General features: G+C 41.2%; 1 protein-coding gene across 1 annotated transcript in view; it reads left to right on the top strand.

The window, feature by feature from the left end:
• Positions 1-18,738, top strand: part of abcc10 (ATP-binding cassette, sub-family C (CFTR/MRP), member 10) — a 47,067-nt gene that overhangs the window by 24,453 nt on the left and 3,876 nt on the right. Inside the window, exons 7-18 of the mRNA XM_062026344.1 lie at positions 3,007-3,086; positions 3,156-3,327; positions 3,397-3,495; positions 8,878-9,067; positions 9,124-9,393; positions 11,368-11,488; positions 11,555-11,717; positions 11,789-12,132; positions 14,536-14,705; positions 14,860-15,020; positions 15,101-15,354; positions 18,449-18,594. Coding sequence (XP_061882328.1) covers positions 3,007-3,086; positions 3,156-3,327; positions 3,397-3,495; positions 8,878-9,067; positions 9,124-9,393; positions 11,368-11,488; positions 11,555-11,717; positions 11,789-12,132; positions 14,536-14,705; positions 14,860-15,020; positions 15,101-15,354; positions 18,449-18,594 — 2,170 coding nt within the window. The remainder of the gene's footprint in view (positions 1-3,006; positions 3,087-3,155; positions 3,328-3,396; positions 3,496-8,877; positions 9,068-9,123; positions 9,394-11,367; positions 11,489-11,554; positions 11,718-11,788; positions 12,133-14,535; positions 14,706-14,859; positions 15,021-15,100; positions 15,355-18,448; positions 18,595-18,738) is intronic.

Raw genomic sequence — 18,738 nt, 5'->3', positions numbered from 1 at the left:
GAAATGAATTTTTTTTATTCAAACGGGAATAGCAGATCCATTCTATGTGTCATACTTGATCATTTCGCGATATTGCCATATTTTTGCTGAAAGGATTTAGTAGAGAAAATCGACGATAAAGTTCGCAACTTTTGCTCGCTGATTAAAAAAAGCCTTGCCTGTACCGGAAGTAGCGTGACGTCACAGGAGCTAGTATTCCTCCATTTACAATGGAGCGAGAGAGATTCGGACCGAGAAAGTGACGATTACCCCATTAATTTGAGCGAGGATGAAAGATTCGTAGATGAGGAACGTTACAGTGAAGGACTTGAGAGGCAGTGATGGACATATCTTTTTTCGCTCTGACCGTAACTTAGGTACAAGCTGGCTCATTGGATTCCACACTCTCTCCTTTTTCTATTGTGGATCACAGATTTGTATTTTAAACCACCTCGGATACTATATCCTCTTGAAAATGAGAGTCGAGAACGCGAAATGGACATTCACAGTGACTGAACATGTAAATACACGGTTAATATTTTTCAGCTTGGCGAAGCTAAAAAAATAGAAGCTAACCTAGCTACGTAGCCAACGTGATAGCATCAGTCTCAAATGCAGATAGAAACTAAATAAAAAAAAACCCTGACTGGAAGGATAGACAGAAGATCAACAATACTATTAAACCATGAACATGTAAATACACGGTTAACATTTTTCAGCTTGGCGAAGCTAAAAAAATAGAAGCTAACCTAGCTACGTAGCCAACGTGATAGCATCAGTCTCAAATGCAGATAGAAACTAAATTAAAAAAAACCCTGACTGGAAGGATAGACAGAAGATCAACAATACTATTAAACCATGAACATGTAAATACACGGTTAACATTTTTCAGCTTGGCGAAGCTAAAAAAATAGAAGCTAACCTAGCTACGTAGCCAACGTGATAGCATCAGTCTCAAATGCAGATAGAAACTAAATTAAAAAAAAACCCTGACTGGAAGGATGGACAGAAGATCAACAATACTATTAAACCATGAACATGTAAATACACGGTTAATATTTTTCAGCTTGGCGAAGCTAAAAAAATAGAAGCTAACTTAGATGCGGCGGCGGGCGTTGTACGCTTTTGACGACACCCCGGCCGCCATCAGAGTCGGCAAGAAACATATATTTCCCCAAAGTTACATACATGACATGCACATATCGACACGCACGTACGGGCAAGCGATCAAATGTTTGGAAGCCAAAGCTGTACTCACGGTAGTGCGTCTGCTATCCAGCTCAAACACAACACAACCTCCTGGTGTTGGTGTTGCTGTAGTCCGCCGCTCCACCGATCGCACCTACAACTTTCTTATTTGCAGTCTCCATTGTCCATTAAACAAATTGCAAAAAGATTCACCAACACAGATGTCCAGAATACTGTGGAATTTTGTCGAAGAAAACAGAGGTATTTGAATTGGGTCCAAACACTTCCCTTGACCTCGTGACGTCACACGCATACGTCATCATACCGCGACGTTTTCAAGCGGAAGTTTCCTGGGAAGTTTAAAATTGCACTTTATAAGTTAACCCGGCCGTATTGGCATGTGTTGCAATGTTAAGATTTCATCATTAATATATAAACTATCAGACTGCGTGGTCGGTAGTAGTGGCTTTCAGTAGGCCTTTAACTTTGACTTTAAATATGATTATAGCTTGTTATACACCGCAATAATACCGTATGTTGAAGCACAGTACGTCTGACTATGGTAGCCGTAATGCTCCGACAAACCTTCAAGCGGTGCGGCTTTGCAGCTTACCAAAGTCGGACTAAAACATTTTGACCGTTTTTGGAGCGCCGTGTGTAATGTTCTATATAAGAGGTGTCAAAGTGGTTTTCACTGAGGACCACGTGGCAGTTATGTTTGGCCGCGTCTAACGGTGAATACTAGTATTACGCAATTTTTTAATGCATTTTATTAGATTTTTTTTAAACTAAAATGTAAAAAAAATATGGTAAATTGCAATAATTTCACCTCAAAATGTAGTGTATATTACTCTAAATGGAAAAACAGTACTGCTGTTTTTATGGTGAAAAAAAGGCAGGTGAGTTGCCAGAATTTTACTGTAAGGTTTACATTAGTTTTTTTACTGTTAATAAAAAAACTGCCATTTTACAGTAAAATTTTGGCACCTGAGCTGCCAGTTTGTTAGGGTTTTGTTTTTTTTTACCGCGAATCAACAACTGTAGATTTTTCGGTTTTATTACTGTAAATGCCAAAAATAGCACCACAGTTTATTACAGTAAAAAGTTAAAGTACTGTTTTTTTTATTTAGAGAAAAATGCTGTAAAAACCACAGTAAATTTCACAATTTGACCATGAAATCTATTGCTACTTTTACATTGCACAATTTGACGGATAACATGTTTTGAAATAATTATTATTAGTATTTATTTCTATTTAAAAATGGTTTGAATGTTTGATCATATATTTTTGCATAATTAGACTATATTTAAGTGAACATAATTTGCGATTACATGGAGTACTTTTTTCTTCTTCCCCAAAATAGAAAGAAATAACACATAGAGTAAGAAAAGTTACAGTACATATTATTTCCAGGCTTTCGAGGGCCAAATAAAATGAAATGGCGGGGCCACATTTGGCCCCCGGGACTTGGGTTTGACATCTGCAACGAAACGTCAAAGTTTCGGTGTTGCTTGCTTACGGGTACTTGCTTGCGTCATTTATTGAACAAGCTTCAACCTGCAGTTCACACATATCTTTTATGTGTGACTGCCATCTACTGGCTAGACTTATCATTACACCATGTGCCAAATAAAATTGCTACACTGTCGGTTTTTGAGAAAATATAAAAGGATTTTAAAAAGTGCACCTTATAGTCCGAAAAATACGGTTAGAAAATGAACTGCAGGTTGCGATTTCCCCCCGGGCCGCGCTTTCCACACCCCTGTCTTCGCAGATCTTGACTCGCATTGGATTTCTTCAGCATGTTGAAGAACTTTGGAGTATTTTGTGGGCTTCAGGGCTCGCTGACGGTGGTGGTGGGCAAGGTGGGATGCGGGAAGAGTTCCCTGCTGGCCGCTCTCACGGGAGAACTCTGCAGGTAAAAGCAGAAGCTCGTACGACGCCCGCCAAAGCAAGGTGTGGAAGTTAACCGCTGGCTGACGCACAGGCACAGCGGCGTGGTGTACGTCGCGGACCGCCAGTCTGGTTTCGGTCTGGCGTCGCAGGAGCCGTGGATCCAGCACGCGTCCGTACGGGACAACATCTTGTTTGGGAAGGACCACGACGCCGCCTTCTACCAGGAAGTGATCGAAGCCTGCGCTCTGTCAGACGACCTCAGGGTACGTGACGTCGCGCCGCCGCGTCTGCCGCCGCTTCCGTTTCACGCCAGTTCTCCTCATCCATGTCAGATTCTACCGCATGGCGACCGCACGGAAGTGGGAGAGAACGGCGTCACTCTGAGTGGAGGTCAGAAGGCCCGACTGGCCCTCGCCAGAGCTGTTTACATGGTGAGTGCTGAAAACCGTATCACGATACCAGTGTTTGATATCGCTCCATACTGATAATTAGGGCCCGCACGGACCATTGTCAAAGGAATCCCAAAGGGAGTCCTTTTTTTGCAATGGGACGAAAGGACCTATTGAATTTGTAAGGTTTTATTATTATTATTATTCTTTTTTTTTTCTTCCGCCGCCTCTTTGAGCCCTAATTTGACCCACTTAACATGCTTTAAAACTCACCATATTTGACACACACATCAGGACCTGCGAAAATTGCTATCTAATAAAAAAAACCTAGCCCCAAAACTCAAAATTGCGCTCTAGCGCCCCCTAGGAAGAAACACAAAACAAACTGCCTGTAACTCCCACTAAGAAGGTTGTAGAGACATGAAACAAAAACCTCTATGTAGGTCTCACTTAGACCTACATTTACATAATTACATAATTTAACATCCTCAGGCAAAAACCAACAGGAAGTTGGCAAATCCCCCTTCAAGACAAAATTGTACTAAAAACACTCATTTTTGCCTCTTTGAGCTGTAATTTGACACCCTTAAAATACTTCAAAACTCACCAAACTTTTCACACACATCAGGACTGGTGGAAATTGCGATCTAATAAAAAAACCGAACCCCAAAACTAGGGATGTCCGATAATGGCTTTTTGCCGATATCCGATATTCCGATATTGTCCAACTCTTTAATTACCGATACCGATATCAACCGATACCGATACTGATATATACAGTTATGGAATTAACACATTATTATGCCTAATTTGGACAACCAGGTATGGTGAAGATAAGGTCCTTTTTTTTTTTAATTAATAAAATAAAATAAGATAAATAAATTAAAAACATTTTCTTGAATAAAAAAGAAAGTAAAACAATATAAAATCAGTTACAAAGAAACTAGTAATTAATGAAAATTTGTAAAATTAACTGTTAAAGGTTAGTAATATTAGTGGACCAGCAGCACGCACAATCATGTGTGCTTACGGACTGTATCCCTTGCAGACTGTATTGATATATATTGATATATAATGTAGGAACCAGAATATTAATAACAGAAGGAAACAACCCTTTTGTGTGAATGAGTGTAAATGGGGGAGGGAGGTTTTTTGGGTTGGTGCACTAATTGTAAGTGTATCTTGTGTTTTTTATGTTAATTTAATTTAAAAAAAAAAAAAAAAAAAAACGATACTGATAATAAAAAAAACGATACCGATAATTTCCGATATTACATTTTAAAGCATTTATCGGCCGATAATATCGGCCGGCCGATATTATCGGACATCTCTACCCAAAACTCAAAATTGCGCTCTAGCGCAATTTTTGAATAAAACAGAGACAAAACTGCTCCTCAGAGGAAAACACAGACAAAACTGCTTGTAACTTCCGGTAGGAACGTCTTAGAGACATGAAACAAAAACCTCTATGTAGGTCTCACTTAGACATAGATTGACATCCTTCAGCAAAAATCAACAGGAAGTTTGCAATCTCCCCTTCAAAACTAAATTTTTGTAAAAAAAACGTCACCAAACATCAAACATTATATCCTCTGAGCGTGTTTGTCATTCCGGCTTCAAACTACTACAGGAGAGAGATTGAACCCTTCTGATTGAAGGATACTCAAAGAGTTTGGATAAGTGCTACGGTTTTGATTTTACGAGCCTTCAACGAACCACTGTGCCGCAGCACCTAGGAAAAAAACACAGAGACAACTTCCTCTAACTCCCAGTACGAATATCGTAGAGACATGAAACAAAAACCTCTATGTAGGTCTGACTTAGAGCTAGATTTCATACACTGACCACTTAGGACTAGCACCTGCCAAATATGCGGGCCCGACCAACGCTGCTTGCAGCTTTAATTATTTATGTTTTTATGAGCCGTGGAAAATAAAGAGCAGGAGAAAAATGTATTTTTTATTGCAAATGTAACCTTCCTCGGATTATAATCCCTCAGCTATCAAGGCAGAAATGTCAACACAAACATGGAAAACAAACAATTTTTTTTGAGGATTTTAGAGATAAAGGGGAGGTGCGACACCAACTGGTAGTTAAGCGGCAGGTAAATAGAGGTAACTTCCTCTGATTATAATCCCTCAGCTGTCAAGACAGAAAGGAAAGGAAATGTCAACACAAGCATGGAAAACAAACAATGTAAACAAAATAGTAAAATCGCATGAAACACTTAACAATAAGCTCTTAAAATGAAGGTGCAAAAACCATGAATATGTAAGAAATGTTTAATGAAGTGTAAGAAAATAGTGCAAAGTGTGAAAATGAAAGCCGACTGAAAGGGTTCACAACAATTGTTACACATTAAGTATTCATTTAGCCGCTGTGCAACAATTTTTTTTTGAAAATTTTAGAGATGAAGGGGAGGTGCGACATCAGCCGGTAGTTAAGCGGCAGGTAAATAGAGGGAACTTCAAAGAAATGTCAACACAAGCATGGAAAACAAACAATGTAAACAAAATAGTAAAATCGCATTTAAACACTTAACAATAAGCTGTTAAAAATGAAGGTGGAAAAATCATGAATATGTAAGAAATGTTCAATAAAGTGTAAGAAAATAGTACAAAGTGTGAAAATGAAAGCCGACTGAAATGGTTCACAACAATTGTTACATGTTAAGTATTCATTTAGCCGCTGTGCAACAATATTTTTTTGAAGATTTTAGAGATAAAGGGGAGGTGCGACACCAGCTGGTAGTTAAGCAGCAAGTAAATAGAGGTAACTTCCTCTGATTATAATTAGGGCTGCAACAACTAATCAATTAAAATCGATTATTAAAATAGTTGCCGATTAATTTAGTAATCGATTCGTTGGATCTATGCTATGCGCATGCGCAGAGGTTTCAAAAAAAAAAAAATTTAATTTAAAAAAAAAATAAATTTTTTTTTTTTTTTTTTTTTAATAAACTTTTATTTATAAACTGCAACATTTACAAACAGCTGAGAAACAATAATCAAAATAAGTATGGTGCCAGTATGCTGGTTTTTTTCCAATAAAATACTGGATAGGATAGAAATGTAGTTCGTCTCTTTTATCCGATTATTAATCGATTAATCGAAGAAATAATTGACAGATTAATCGATTATCAAATTAATCGTTAGTTGCAGCTCCAATTATAATCCCTCAGCTATCAAGGCAGAAAGGAAAGGAAATGTCAACACAAGCACGGAAAACAAACAATGTAAACAAAATAGTAAAATCGCATGAAACACTTAACAATAAGCTCTTAAAAATGAAGGTGCAAAAATCATGAATATGTAAGAAATGTTTAATGAAGTGTAAGAAAATAGTGCAAAGTGTGAAAATGAAAGCCGACTGAAAGGGTTCACAACAATTGTTACACGTTAAGTATTCATTTAGCCGCTGTGCAACCATTTTTTTTTGGAGGATTTTAGAGATAAAGGGGAGGTGCGACACCAGCCGGTAGTTAAGCGGCAGGTAAATAGAGGTAACTTCCTCTGATTATAATCCCTCAGCTATCAAGGCAGAAAGGAGAGGAAATGTCAACACAAGCATGAAAAACAAACAATGTAAACAAAATAGTAAAATCGCATGAAACACTTAACAATAAGCTCTTAAAAATGAAGGTGCAAAAATCATGAATATGTAAGAAAATAGTGCAAAGTGTGAAAATGAAAGCCGACTGAAAGGGTTCACAACAATTGTTACACGGTAAGTATTCATTTAGCCGCTGTGGAACAATATTTTTTGGAGGATTTTAGCGATAAAGGGGAGGTGCGACACCAGTCTGTAGTTTAGCTGGAGGTCAGAATTGAGGCCAGGTCTTTTAAGCAGAGGATGAAGAAATAAAAATATGCAAACGTAGAGAAACCCGAAGAAGTATTTTCTGCGGGTTTAGTGCTAGGAAGTGCTCTAAAGGGTGAGCGCGACTAAGGTGATTTGCTATTAGCTGTTTTGGTGGGGTGGACGAGTGCCTTGCATCATTTACACACCACAATGGTCTGACTAAGAAACTGACGTTTCCTTTTTTTTATCAACAATTTCTTCATTTTGACTTTTTCCAGACGAGCAAACTTGATAGTTGATACTGCCACCTGATTGGGTGTTAGTGTGTCACGTGATCACTTCCTGCGTTGCTGGGTTACCAGAGAGCGAGTGCCTTTGTTCGTGCAACCAACCTTGCTTCCATACTTCCGCTTTCTTCCCACCAAGAAGAAGAAAACAAATATAGAATATTTAATCAAAAGCATTTTTCAATTGATCCATTTTCATAAATATTGATATCGTTGAATCGCCCATTGGTCAAGAGAACGCACCCATTCATGAACTGTTACACCGGTGCCGGAGGGTTTTGCATTTTTCCCATCATGCATTGTAATGGGTGTAATTCTGAAATGTGTTACGGTGCGTGGACGTTTTTAATAATATCCACAAATGGTGTTATATTGTGTTATGTGTGACCATGTCTGATTGCATTTTGTGTTGGTACCTTTATTTTTATTTTTTTCACCATGACTAGGGAAGGTTGTTTGCATTGGGTCATATAAGTAAATGCTGCACTTGACCACTTTCACAGCATAAGTGGTCTTTTATTTGTTGTTTTTGTCTTTTAAAAGGCAGCACTTTGAGATTTGAAATGTTATAATTATAAATACAAGTTATCAGTTTTATTATTATTATTTATCGAAGACCTGAATTGTTCATGTTGTCCACAAGATGGCGACAAGTTGACTTTTAAAAAATGAATTGAAATCTCCCTGCGGCCAGATTCCATCATTATCACGATGCCTCTTCTCTATTTATGCCCTGCAGTAGGGAAGGGAATCATTCGGCCCCGTTTGGGTGGATCTCGCGTGAGAGGAAGAGCGGGGGAGGTTAACCATTATGCAATGCAGTCTGCTAAAAAAAAAATGATGGAAAGTGCCACTCTACATAGCAACTGACACTGTGGTCAAAGTTGAAATCGCCACATACACATTTTTACTGGTTAAGTGCATCGCGCACCACCCACTTTGTCACGCTTCGTGTGTCAGGTAAACTGCGAGGAACGGGGCCATGGGACTGTAATCTATTGAAATTATTGTTGTGTGCTTTTTGGGCTAAATCTCGGACCTCATGTACTAAATTTAATGCCGTTAAGTATTCATTTAGCCGCTGTGCAACAATTTGTTTTGGAGGATTTTAGAGATAAAGGGAAGGTGCGACAGCACAGAATTGAGGCCAGGCCAAAATAAACGGGGCCATGTGACTTCTCTTCCCACTGTAATCTATTTAAATGATTGTTGCGTGCTCTTTGGGCTAAATCTGGGACCTCCTGTACTAAATTCGGTGGCATCGTGACAAGATAAACATGACGAGCCAATCAGTGGCCACCACACGGAACAGCGTGCTCTGATTGGATGATTGCAGGACAAAGACATCTACCTCCTGGACGACCCTCTAGCGGCGGTGGACGCGCACGTGGCCCGCCACCTCATGCAGCGATGCATCATGGGCCTGCTGGGCGGGAAGACCCGGGTCCTCTGCACGCACCGCGCCGAGCTGGCGGAGGGCGCCGACCAGGTGGTCCTCATGGCCGAGGGGACCGTCGTCAAGACGGGTACGGACGAGTCCACCTGGTGAGGACGACAATGTTGACCTCCTGTCCACTTCCAGGCTCCCCGGCAGAGATCCTCCCTCTGATAGACGCGGGGCCCGAGCAGCGGAAAGCCAAAGAAAAAGGCACAGAGCTGTCATGTCTGGCTGATGGCCTCAGTGAGGAGGGGCAGGAGGAGCTGCGGGCTGACGACGGTCGCCATGACGACCTTTCGGGGGCGGAGAAGAAGCAGGCGGGCGGCCTGGCGTGGAGGGTCTACCGGACCTACTGGACCGCAGTGGGCGGAGCCTTGGCCACGTCCATTTTGCTGTCCCTGCTGGCGATGCAAGGTGTGTAGGAACGCCTCCTGGTGGTCACCTGACACATTGCAGCAATCTATTTCGACACTTCTGTCTTTCCACTACTTTTCTATATTCAGACCATGTCCACTTTTCACTTCTTAAGTCTTACTACTTCCACATTTGTCAACATCTGTGGTGCTCTTTCAGAATGTTTTTAACTCATTTGTAGGTGAAAACCAGAGAGTCATGTACATCAGTGGTCCCCAACCACCGGGCTGCGGGACCGATTGGTACCGGGCCGCACAAGAATTAAAAAAATAAAAAAAAATAAAATAAAAAATCAAATCAACATAAAAAACACACTATATACATTATATATCAATATAGATCAATACAGTCTGCAGGGATACAGTCCGTAAGCACACATGATTGTATTTCTTTATGGAAAAAAAAAATAAAATAAAGTCCTCAGGAGATTTATAAATCTCCTGAGGATTGAGGTAACCCCTCATGAAACAGGCCTGTAGAGATGAAATAGTCTTGTGACTTTTTTCCCACACAGACATATATATATATATATATATATATATATATATATATATATATATATATATATATATATATATATATATATATATATATATATATATATATATATATATATATATATATATATATATATATATATATATATATATATATATATATATATATATTGTTGCGTTGACCAGCATTCCTCCAATGGGGAATTCAAATTGCTAGTCTCTCCCAGATTCTTTTTATGGCAATAAGCTGATGTTTATATTCAATCAACAGGCAGTAGTTGGTATTTTGTGGTTTATTCTCCAAGCTTAGAGGACAAACGTGAGACCAATCCAGTACCCAAACGTTCCCCAGCCCGGTCCAGCTCGGTCTCCCCTCAAACCCCCGAAAGTCCCGTGATCTTCCCTCTGTCCCTCGCCCCCACTCCCTTTGTTTAGACTACTCCGAGTTATCTCTACTCTGACACATTCCAATCTAGAAGGCCGACACCTTACTATGAGACTCAAAAGAAGGAAGAATACTAGCTATTCTTTATATGACTATAGGAGTTTAGAAAGAAGTAACACTTAAATATGGATATGATTCTGATCTGCTTCCCACAATATATATATATATATATATATATATATATATATATATATATATATATATATATATATATATATATATATATATATATGAAATACTCGTTGGTGAATTCTAGCTGTAAATAACCACGCCCCCAACCCCCCCGACATCCCTAGTTCACACTGAGAAACTTTATTTTTTTGCAATTATTAGCTCATTTGGAATTTAATGGCTGCAACATGTTTCAAAAAAGCTGGCACTAGTGGCAAAAAAGACTGAGAAAGTTGAGGAATGCTCATCAAAGACTTATTTGGAACATCCCACGGGTGAACAGGCTAATTGGGAACAGGTGGGTGCCATGATTGGGTGTAAAAGCAGCTTCCATGAAATGCTCAGTCATTCACAAACAAGGACGGGTCGAGGGTCACCACTTTGTCAACAAATGCCTGAGCAAATTCTTTAAGGACAACATTTCTCAACCAAGCTATTGCAAGGAATTGAGGGATTTCACCATCTACGCTCCGTAATATCATCAAAAGGTTCAGAGAATCTGGAGAAATCACTGCAACGTAAGCGGCAATGCCCGTGACCTTTGATCCGTCAGGCGGTACCGCATCAAAAACAGACATCGGTGTGTAAAGGATGTCACCACATGGGCTCAGGAACACTTCAAAAAACCACTGTCAGTAATTACAGTTGGTCGCTACATCTGTAAGTGCAAGTTAAAACTCTAAGCCAAAGCCATTTATCAACAACACCCGCTGGGCCCGAGCATTGGCGTATGTTTTGATACTTCATTAATGTTTACTGTTGGCATGCTAACCTTTTTTGTTGCTAAAATGTCAGGTACCAGCCTCATAGATGTATATTTTGGAAGTGGAATAATAACTCTGCACTGTGTTTGGGATTCAGCCTCCAAGAACGTGTCGGACTGGTGGTTGTCTCACTGGATCTCGGAGCTGAAGAACACCACTCACCCCTCGGGCGTCCTCGCCACGCCTCACCTGCTGCTCCTGTCAGCCGGACGCCTGATGTGAGGAGACGCTTGTTAGCACGCCAGTCTCATCAGCGTCCTAACGCCAAAGTCGCCCCCCTGCAGGTCGGCCAACCTGAGCGGCGAGGTGCAGTTTTACCTGACGGTCTACGGCTGCATGGCGGCGGCCAACACCGTCTTCACCGCCCTCAGAGCCTTCCTCTTCGCCTACGGCGCCATCCGCGCCGCCGCCGTCATTCACGACAGACTCCTCCAGCGGGTCCTCAAGGTGCGTCCAAAATAGCGCTGTCCATGTTCGCCTCACCAGGCTTGATGCCCCCCCCCCCCCCCCCCCCCCAGGCGACGGTGACCTTCTTCGACGCCACCCCGCTGGGCCGCATCCTCAACCGCTTCTCGTCGGACGTGTACGGCGTGGACGACAGCCTGCCCTTCATCCTCAACATCCTGCTGGCCAACATGTCGGGTCTGCTGGGCACGCTGGTGGTGATGAGCTACGGCCTGCCCTGGCTCCTCCTGGCCCTGCCCCCCCTGGCGCTGCTCTACCAGCGCACGCAGCGCTTCTACCGCCACACCTCCAGGGAGCTGAAGCGCCTGTGCAGCGTCACGCTCTCGCCCGTCTACTCGCACTTCTCCGAGACGCTGAGCGGCCTCGCCACCATCCGGGCGAGCGGCGGCTGTGCCAGGTTTGATGCTTCATTAATGCTAACTGTTAGCATGCTAACTTTTTTAGCTACGTTTAGCAAATATAAGTCCCATTGACGTTTGTTTTTGATACGTCATTAATGCTAGCTGTTAGCATTAATAACTAATAACTAATTTTGGTACGTCAAAGACACATATTTTGACGCTCCATTAATGCTAACTGTTAGCATGCTAACTTGTTTTAGCTAAGTTTTGCAAGTATAAGCCTCATTGACGTTTGTTTTTTATATGTAATTAATGCTAACTGTTAACATGCTAACTTTTTATATAGCTAATTTGCTAACTTTTTATATAGCTAATTTGGCAGGTATAAGCCTCAGACGCTTATTTTGATGTTACATTAATGCTAACTGTTAGCGTGCTAACTTTTTTAGCTATGTTTTGCGAGTATCAGTCTCATTGACGTTTGTTTTTGATACTTCCTTGATGCTAACTGTTAGCATGCTAACTTTTTTAGCTAAGTTTTGCAAATATAAGTATCATTGACGTTTGTTTTTGATACGTCATTAATGCTAACTTTTAGCGTGCTAACTTGTTTTAGCTAAGTTTTACAGGTATAAGCCTCATTGACGTTTGTTTTTGATACGTCATTAATGCTAACTGTTAACATGCTAACTTTTTTTAAACTAATTTGGCAGATATAAGCCTCTTAGACGCATATTTTGATGCTTCATTAATGCTAACTGTTAGCATGCTAACTTTTTTAGCTACGTTTAGCAAATATAAGTCTCATTGACGTTTGTTTTTGATACGTCATTAATGCTAACTGTTAGCATTAATAACTAATTTTGGTACGTCATAGACACATATTTTGACGCTCCATTAACGCTAACTGTTAGCATGCTAACTTGTTTTAGCTAAGTTTTGCAAGTATAAGCCTCATTGACGTTTGTTATTTATATGTAATTAATGCTAACTGTTAACATGCTAACTTTTTATATAGCTAATTTGCTAACTTTTTGTATAGCTAATTTGGCAGGTATAAGCCTCAGACGCATATTTTGATGCTTCATTAATGCTAACTGTTAGCGTGCTAACTTTTTTAGCTATGTTTTGCAAGTATCAGTCTCATTGACGTTTGTTTTTGATACTTCCTTGATGCTAACTGTTAGCATGCTAACTTTTTTAGCTAAGTTTTGCAAATATAAGTATAATTGACGTTTGTTTTTGATACGTCATTAATGCTAACTTGTTTTAGCTAAGTTTTACAGGTATAAGGCTCATTGATGTTTGTTTTTGATACGTCATTAATGCTAACTGTTAACATGCTAACTTTTTTAAAACTAATTTGGCAGATATAAGCCTCTTAGACGCATATTTTGATGCTTCATTAATGCTAACTGTTAGCATGCTATATTTTTTAGCTACGTTTTGCAAATACAAGTCTCATTGACGTTTGTTTTTGATACGTCATTAATGCTAACTTGTTTTAGCTAAGTTTTACAGGTATAAGGCTCATTGACGTTTGTTTTTGATACGTCATTTATGCTAACTGTTAGCATGCTAACTTGTTTTAGCTAAGTTTTACAGGTATAAGCCTCATTGACGTTTGTTTTTGATACGTCATTAATGCTAACTGTTAACATGCTAACTTTTTTTAAACTAATTTGGCAGATATAAGCCTCTTAGACGCATATTTTGATGCTTCATTAATGCTAACTGTTAGCATTTTATATTTTTTAGCTACGTTTTGCAAATATAAGTCTCATTGACGTTTGTTTTTGTTACGTCATTAACGCTAACTGTTAACACGCTAACTTTTTTTTTTAGCCAATTTGGCAGGTATAAGCCTCATAGACACATATTTTGACGCTCCGTTAATGCTAACTGTTAGCATGCTAACTTGTTTTAGTTACGTTTTGCAAATATAAGGCTCATTGACGTTTGTTTTTGATACGTCATTAACGCTAACTGTTAACACGCAAACTTTTTTTTAGCTAAGTTTTGCAAGTATAAGCCTCATTGACGTTTGTTTTTGATACGTCATTAATGCTAACTGTTAGCATGCTAACTTTGTTTTAGCTAATTTGACAGGTATAAGCCTCGTAGACGCATATTTTGACGCTTCATTAATGCTAACTGTTAGCATGCAAACTTGTTTTAGCTAAGTGTTGCAAGTATAACCTCATTGACGTTTGTTTTTGATACGTCATTAATGCTGACTGTTAGCATGCTAACTTGTTTTAGCTAAGTGTTGCAAGTATAAGCCTCATTGACGTTTGTTTTTGATACGTCATTAATGCTAACTGTTAACACGCTAACTTTTTTTTAGCTAATTTGGCAGGTATAAGCCTCTTAGACGCATATTTTGACGCTTCATTAATGCTAACTGTTAGCATGCTAACTTAGGACTGAAACCAAACGCTGGACTTGTGTCCCGGTAGGTTTGAGGAGGAGAACGTCCGGCGGTTAGAACTGAACCAGCGCTGCGTGTTCCTGAGCAACGCCGCCATGCAGTGGCTGGACATCCGCCTGCAGCTAATCGGGGTTGTCGTGGTGACGGGCGTCAGCGTGGTCGCGGTCGTCCAGCACCACTTCCATGTTGTTGATCCAGGTGAGGTGTTGGGGGGGGGGGGGTAAAGGGGTAATCGTTCTTTACTAACACTACACATGCTATCTTGACACATACAGATAACAAATGAGTATTTTAGGGGGGGCGTGGCAGAAAAGGACTTGAACTAAGACCAGCACGGTTCCATTTGTGTCAGGCTTGGTGGGTTTGTCGCTGTCCTACGCTCTGTCCATCACCACCCTGCTGTCAGGCCTCATCTTCAGCTTCACCCAGACGGAGATGCAGCTGGTGAGCGTGGAGCGAGCGGAGGAATACTCCAGCCAGCTTCCAGCGGAGCCTCAGCAGCAGAACCCGCAGGTACTCGCCTTTCCTCGGAGCCGCACAGCCTGGGCGAGGGTCATGAAAGCCGGAACCGCTGTTTGCTTGCTTCCTCCCAGCTGGCCCCCTCGTGGCCGGAAGAAGGCCGGGTGGAGTTTCGCCATGTGGTCCTGGTCTACAGGGAGGGTCTTGCCCCCGCCTTGCATGACGTCAGTCTGCTGGTGCGACCCGGGGAGAAGGTGGGCATCGTGGGTCGCACGGGTTCAGGGAAGTCCACTTTGTTCCTGGCCATGTTCCGCATGGTGGAGGTCAGTCGGGGACAAATCCTCCTGGACGGGCTGGACGTCAACGGTGTGGGCGTGGCCCAGCTCAGGTAGGCACCACAGGTGTGATTAGTTGAATGAAATATTTCACACACCCCTTGGAAAGACAAAATATTTCACATGCCTTCTAGGAAGTACATAGTATTTCACGCCCCCCCCTTAGGAAAGACAGAATATTTCACACACCCCCCCCCCCTAGAAAGGACAAAATATTTCAGATGCCCCCTAGGAAGAATACAATCTCACACCCCCCCAAGGAAGGACAAAATATTTCATGCCCCCCCTAGAAAAGACAAAGTATTTCACGCTCCCCTTGGAAAGACACAATATTTCACATGCCCCCTAGGAAGGATACAATCTCACAACCCCCCAAGGAAGGACAAAATATTTCATGCCCCCCCTAGAAAAGACAAAATATTTCACGCTCCCCTTGGATAGACACAATATTTCACATGCCCCCCCCTTTAAAAAAGACAAAATATTTCACATGCCTTCTAGGAAGGACAAAATATTTCACGCCCCCCCTAGAAAAGACAAAATATTTCACGCTCCCCTTGGATAGACACAATATTTCACATGCCCCCCCTTTAAAAAAGACAAAATATTTCACATGCCTTCTAGGAAGGACAAAATATTTAATGCCCCCCCTAGAAAGGACAAAATAGTTCACGCTCCCCTAGGAAAGACAAAATATTTCAGATGCCCCCTAGGAAGGAAAAAATTACACGCCCCCCCCCCCCCCTAGAAAGGACAAAATATTTCAGATGACCCCTCGGAAGGATACAATTTCATGCCCCCGCCTCCCCAAGGAAGGACAAAATATTTCAGATGCCCCCTAGGAAGGATACAATCTCACACACCCCCAACAAAGGACAAAATATTTCACGCCCCCCTTAGAAAAGACAAAATATTTCACGCTCCCCTTGGAAAGACACAATATTTCACATGCCCCCCCCTTTAAAAAAGACAAAACATTTCACATGCCTTCTAGGAAGTACATAATATTTCACACACCCCTTTAGGGAAGACAGACTATTTCACACCCCCCTAGAAAGGACAAAATATTTCAGATGCCCCCTAGGAAGGATACAATCTCACCCCCCCCAAGGAAGGACAAAATATTCCACGCCCCCCCTAGAAAAGACAAAATATTTCACGCCCCCCTTGGAAAGACACAATATTTCACATGCCCCCCCCCTTTAAAAAAGACAAAATATTTCACATTCCTTCTAGAAAGAACAAAATATTTAATGCCCCCCCTAGAAAAGACAAAATATTTCACGCCCCCCTTGGAAAGACACAATATTTCACATGCCCCCCCCCCCTTTAAAAAAGACAAAATATTTCACATTCCTTCTAGAAAGAACAAAATATTTAATGCCCCCCCTAGAAAGGACAAAATAGTTCACGCTCCCCTAGGAAAGACAAAATATTTCAGATGCCCCCCAAGGAAGGACAAAATATTTTACGCCCCCCCTAGAAAAGATAAAATATTTCACGCTTTCCTTGGAAAGACACAATATTTCACATTCCCCCCCCCCTTAAAAAAGACAAAATATTTCACATGTTTTCTAGAAAGAACAAAATATTTAATGCCCCCCCTAGAAAGGACAAAATAGTTCACTCCCCCCTAGGAAAGACAAAATATTTCAGATGACCCCTCGGAAGGACAAAATTTCACGCCCCCCCCAAGGAAGGACAGAATATTTCACGCCCCCCCCCCTAGAAAGGACAAAATATTTCAGATGACCCCTCGGAAGGATACAATTTCATGCCCCCACCCCACAAGGAAGGACAAACTATTTCAGATGCCCCCTAGGAAGGATACAATCTCACCCCCCCCCAACAAAGGACAAAATATTTCACGCCCCCCCTAGAAAAGACAAAATATTTCACGCCCCCCTTGGAAAGACACAATATTTCACATGCCCCGCCCCCCCTTTAAAAAAAAGACAAAATATTTCACATGCCTTCTAGGAAGGACATAATATTTCACGCCCCCCTAGGAAACACAAAATATTTCAGATGCCCCCTAGGAAGGATAAAATGTCATGCCTCCCCAAGGAAGGACAAAATATTTCACACACCCCTAGGAAAGACACAATATTTCACGCCCCCCTAGGAAAGACACAATATTTCAGATGCCCCCTAGGAAGGATAAAATGTCATGCCTCCCCAAGGAAGGACACAATATTTCACACCCCCCTAGGAAAGACACAATATTTCACGCCCCCCTAGGAAAGACACAATATTTCAGATGCCCCCTAGGAAGGATAAAATGTCATGCCTCCCCAAGGAAGGACACAATATTTCACACACCCCTAGTAAGGATAACATTTCACGCCCCCCCTAGAAAAGACAAAATATTTCACGCCCCCCTTGGAAAGACAAAATATTTCACATGCCCCCCCCCCCCCCTTAGGAAAGACAAAATATTTCACATGCCTTCTAGAAAGGACAAGATATTTCACGCCCCCCCTAGAAAGGACAAAATATTTCACGCTCCCCTAGGAAAGACAAAATATTTCAGATACCCCCTAGGAAGGATAAAATTGAATGCCCCCCCAAGGAAGGACAAAATATTTCACGCCCCCACCTAGAAAGGACAAAATATTTCACACCCCCCTTGGAAATACACAATATTTCACATGGCACCCCCTTTAAAAAAAAAGACAAAATATTTCACATGCCTTCTGAAGTACATAATATTTCACGCCCCCCCTTAGGAAAGACAAAATATTTCACATGCCCCCTAAGAAGGAAAAAAATTCACATCCCCCGAAGGGAGGACAAAATATTCCACATGCCTTCTAGGAAGGATAACATTTCATGATCCCCCAGGAAGTACGAAATACTTCACTCCCCCCCTAGGAAGTACATAATATTTCACGCCCCCCCTTAGGAAAGACACAATATTTCAAACGCTTTCTAGAAAGGACAAAATATTTCATGCCCCCCCTTAAGAAAGACAAAATATTTATTATATATTATTATACATGTGTAATAATAATTAATAATCATCATATGTGTTATAATAATTAATAATCATCATATGTGTAATAATAATGTAATAATCAGGTACATTAATATCATGGACAAGTCAAATTGTAAAACGAGGACAACGTGGATCTTTGGTCTCTGCAGGTCCAGGCTGGCCATCATTCCTCAGGACCCTTTCCTGTTCAGCGGGACAATCCGACAGAATCTGGACCCCTGCCAGCAACACCAGGACCAGCAGCTCCTAGAGGTCCTGGATCAGTGCCACCTCGGGTCCTTGGTCCATACAATGGGTGAGGGACAGGGACCAGGGGGCGGGGCTAAAAAAAACAACAAACAAAAGGAGGAGGATGTTGTTCTCATCCAGCTCAGTGTGTGTGTGTGTGTGTGTGTGTGTTTATGTGTGTGTGTGTTTATGTGTGTGTGTGTGTGTGTGT

This window comes from Entelurus aequoreus, linkage group LG18, assembly GCF_033978785.1.
Source record: "Entelurus aequoreus isolate RoL-2023_Sb linkage group LG18, RoL_Eaeq_v1.1, whole genome shotgun sequence".
Taxonomy (NCBI): Eukaryota; Metazoa; Chordata; class Actinopteri; order Syngnathiformes; family Syngnathidae; genus Entelurus; species Entelurus aequoreus.
The sequence above is the reverse complement of the archived record's forward strand: the minus strand, read 5'-3'. Positions and strand labels throughout refer to the sequence as shown.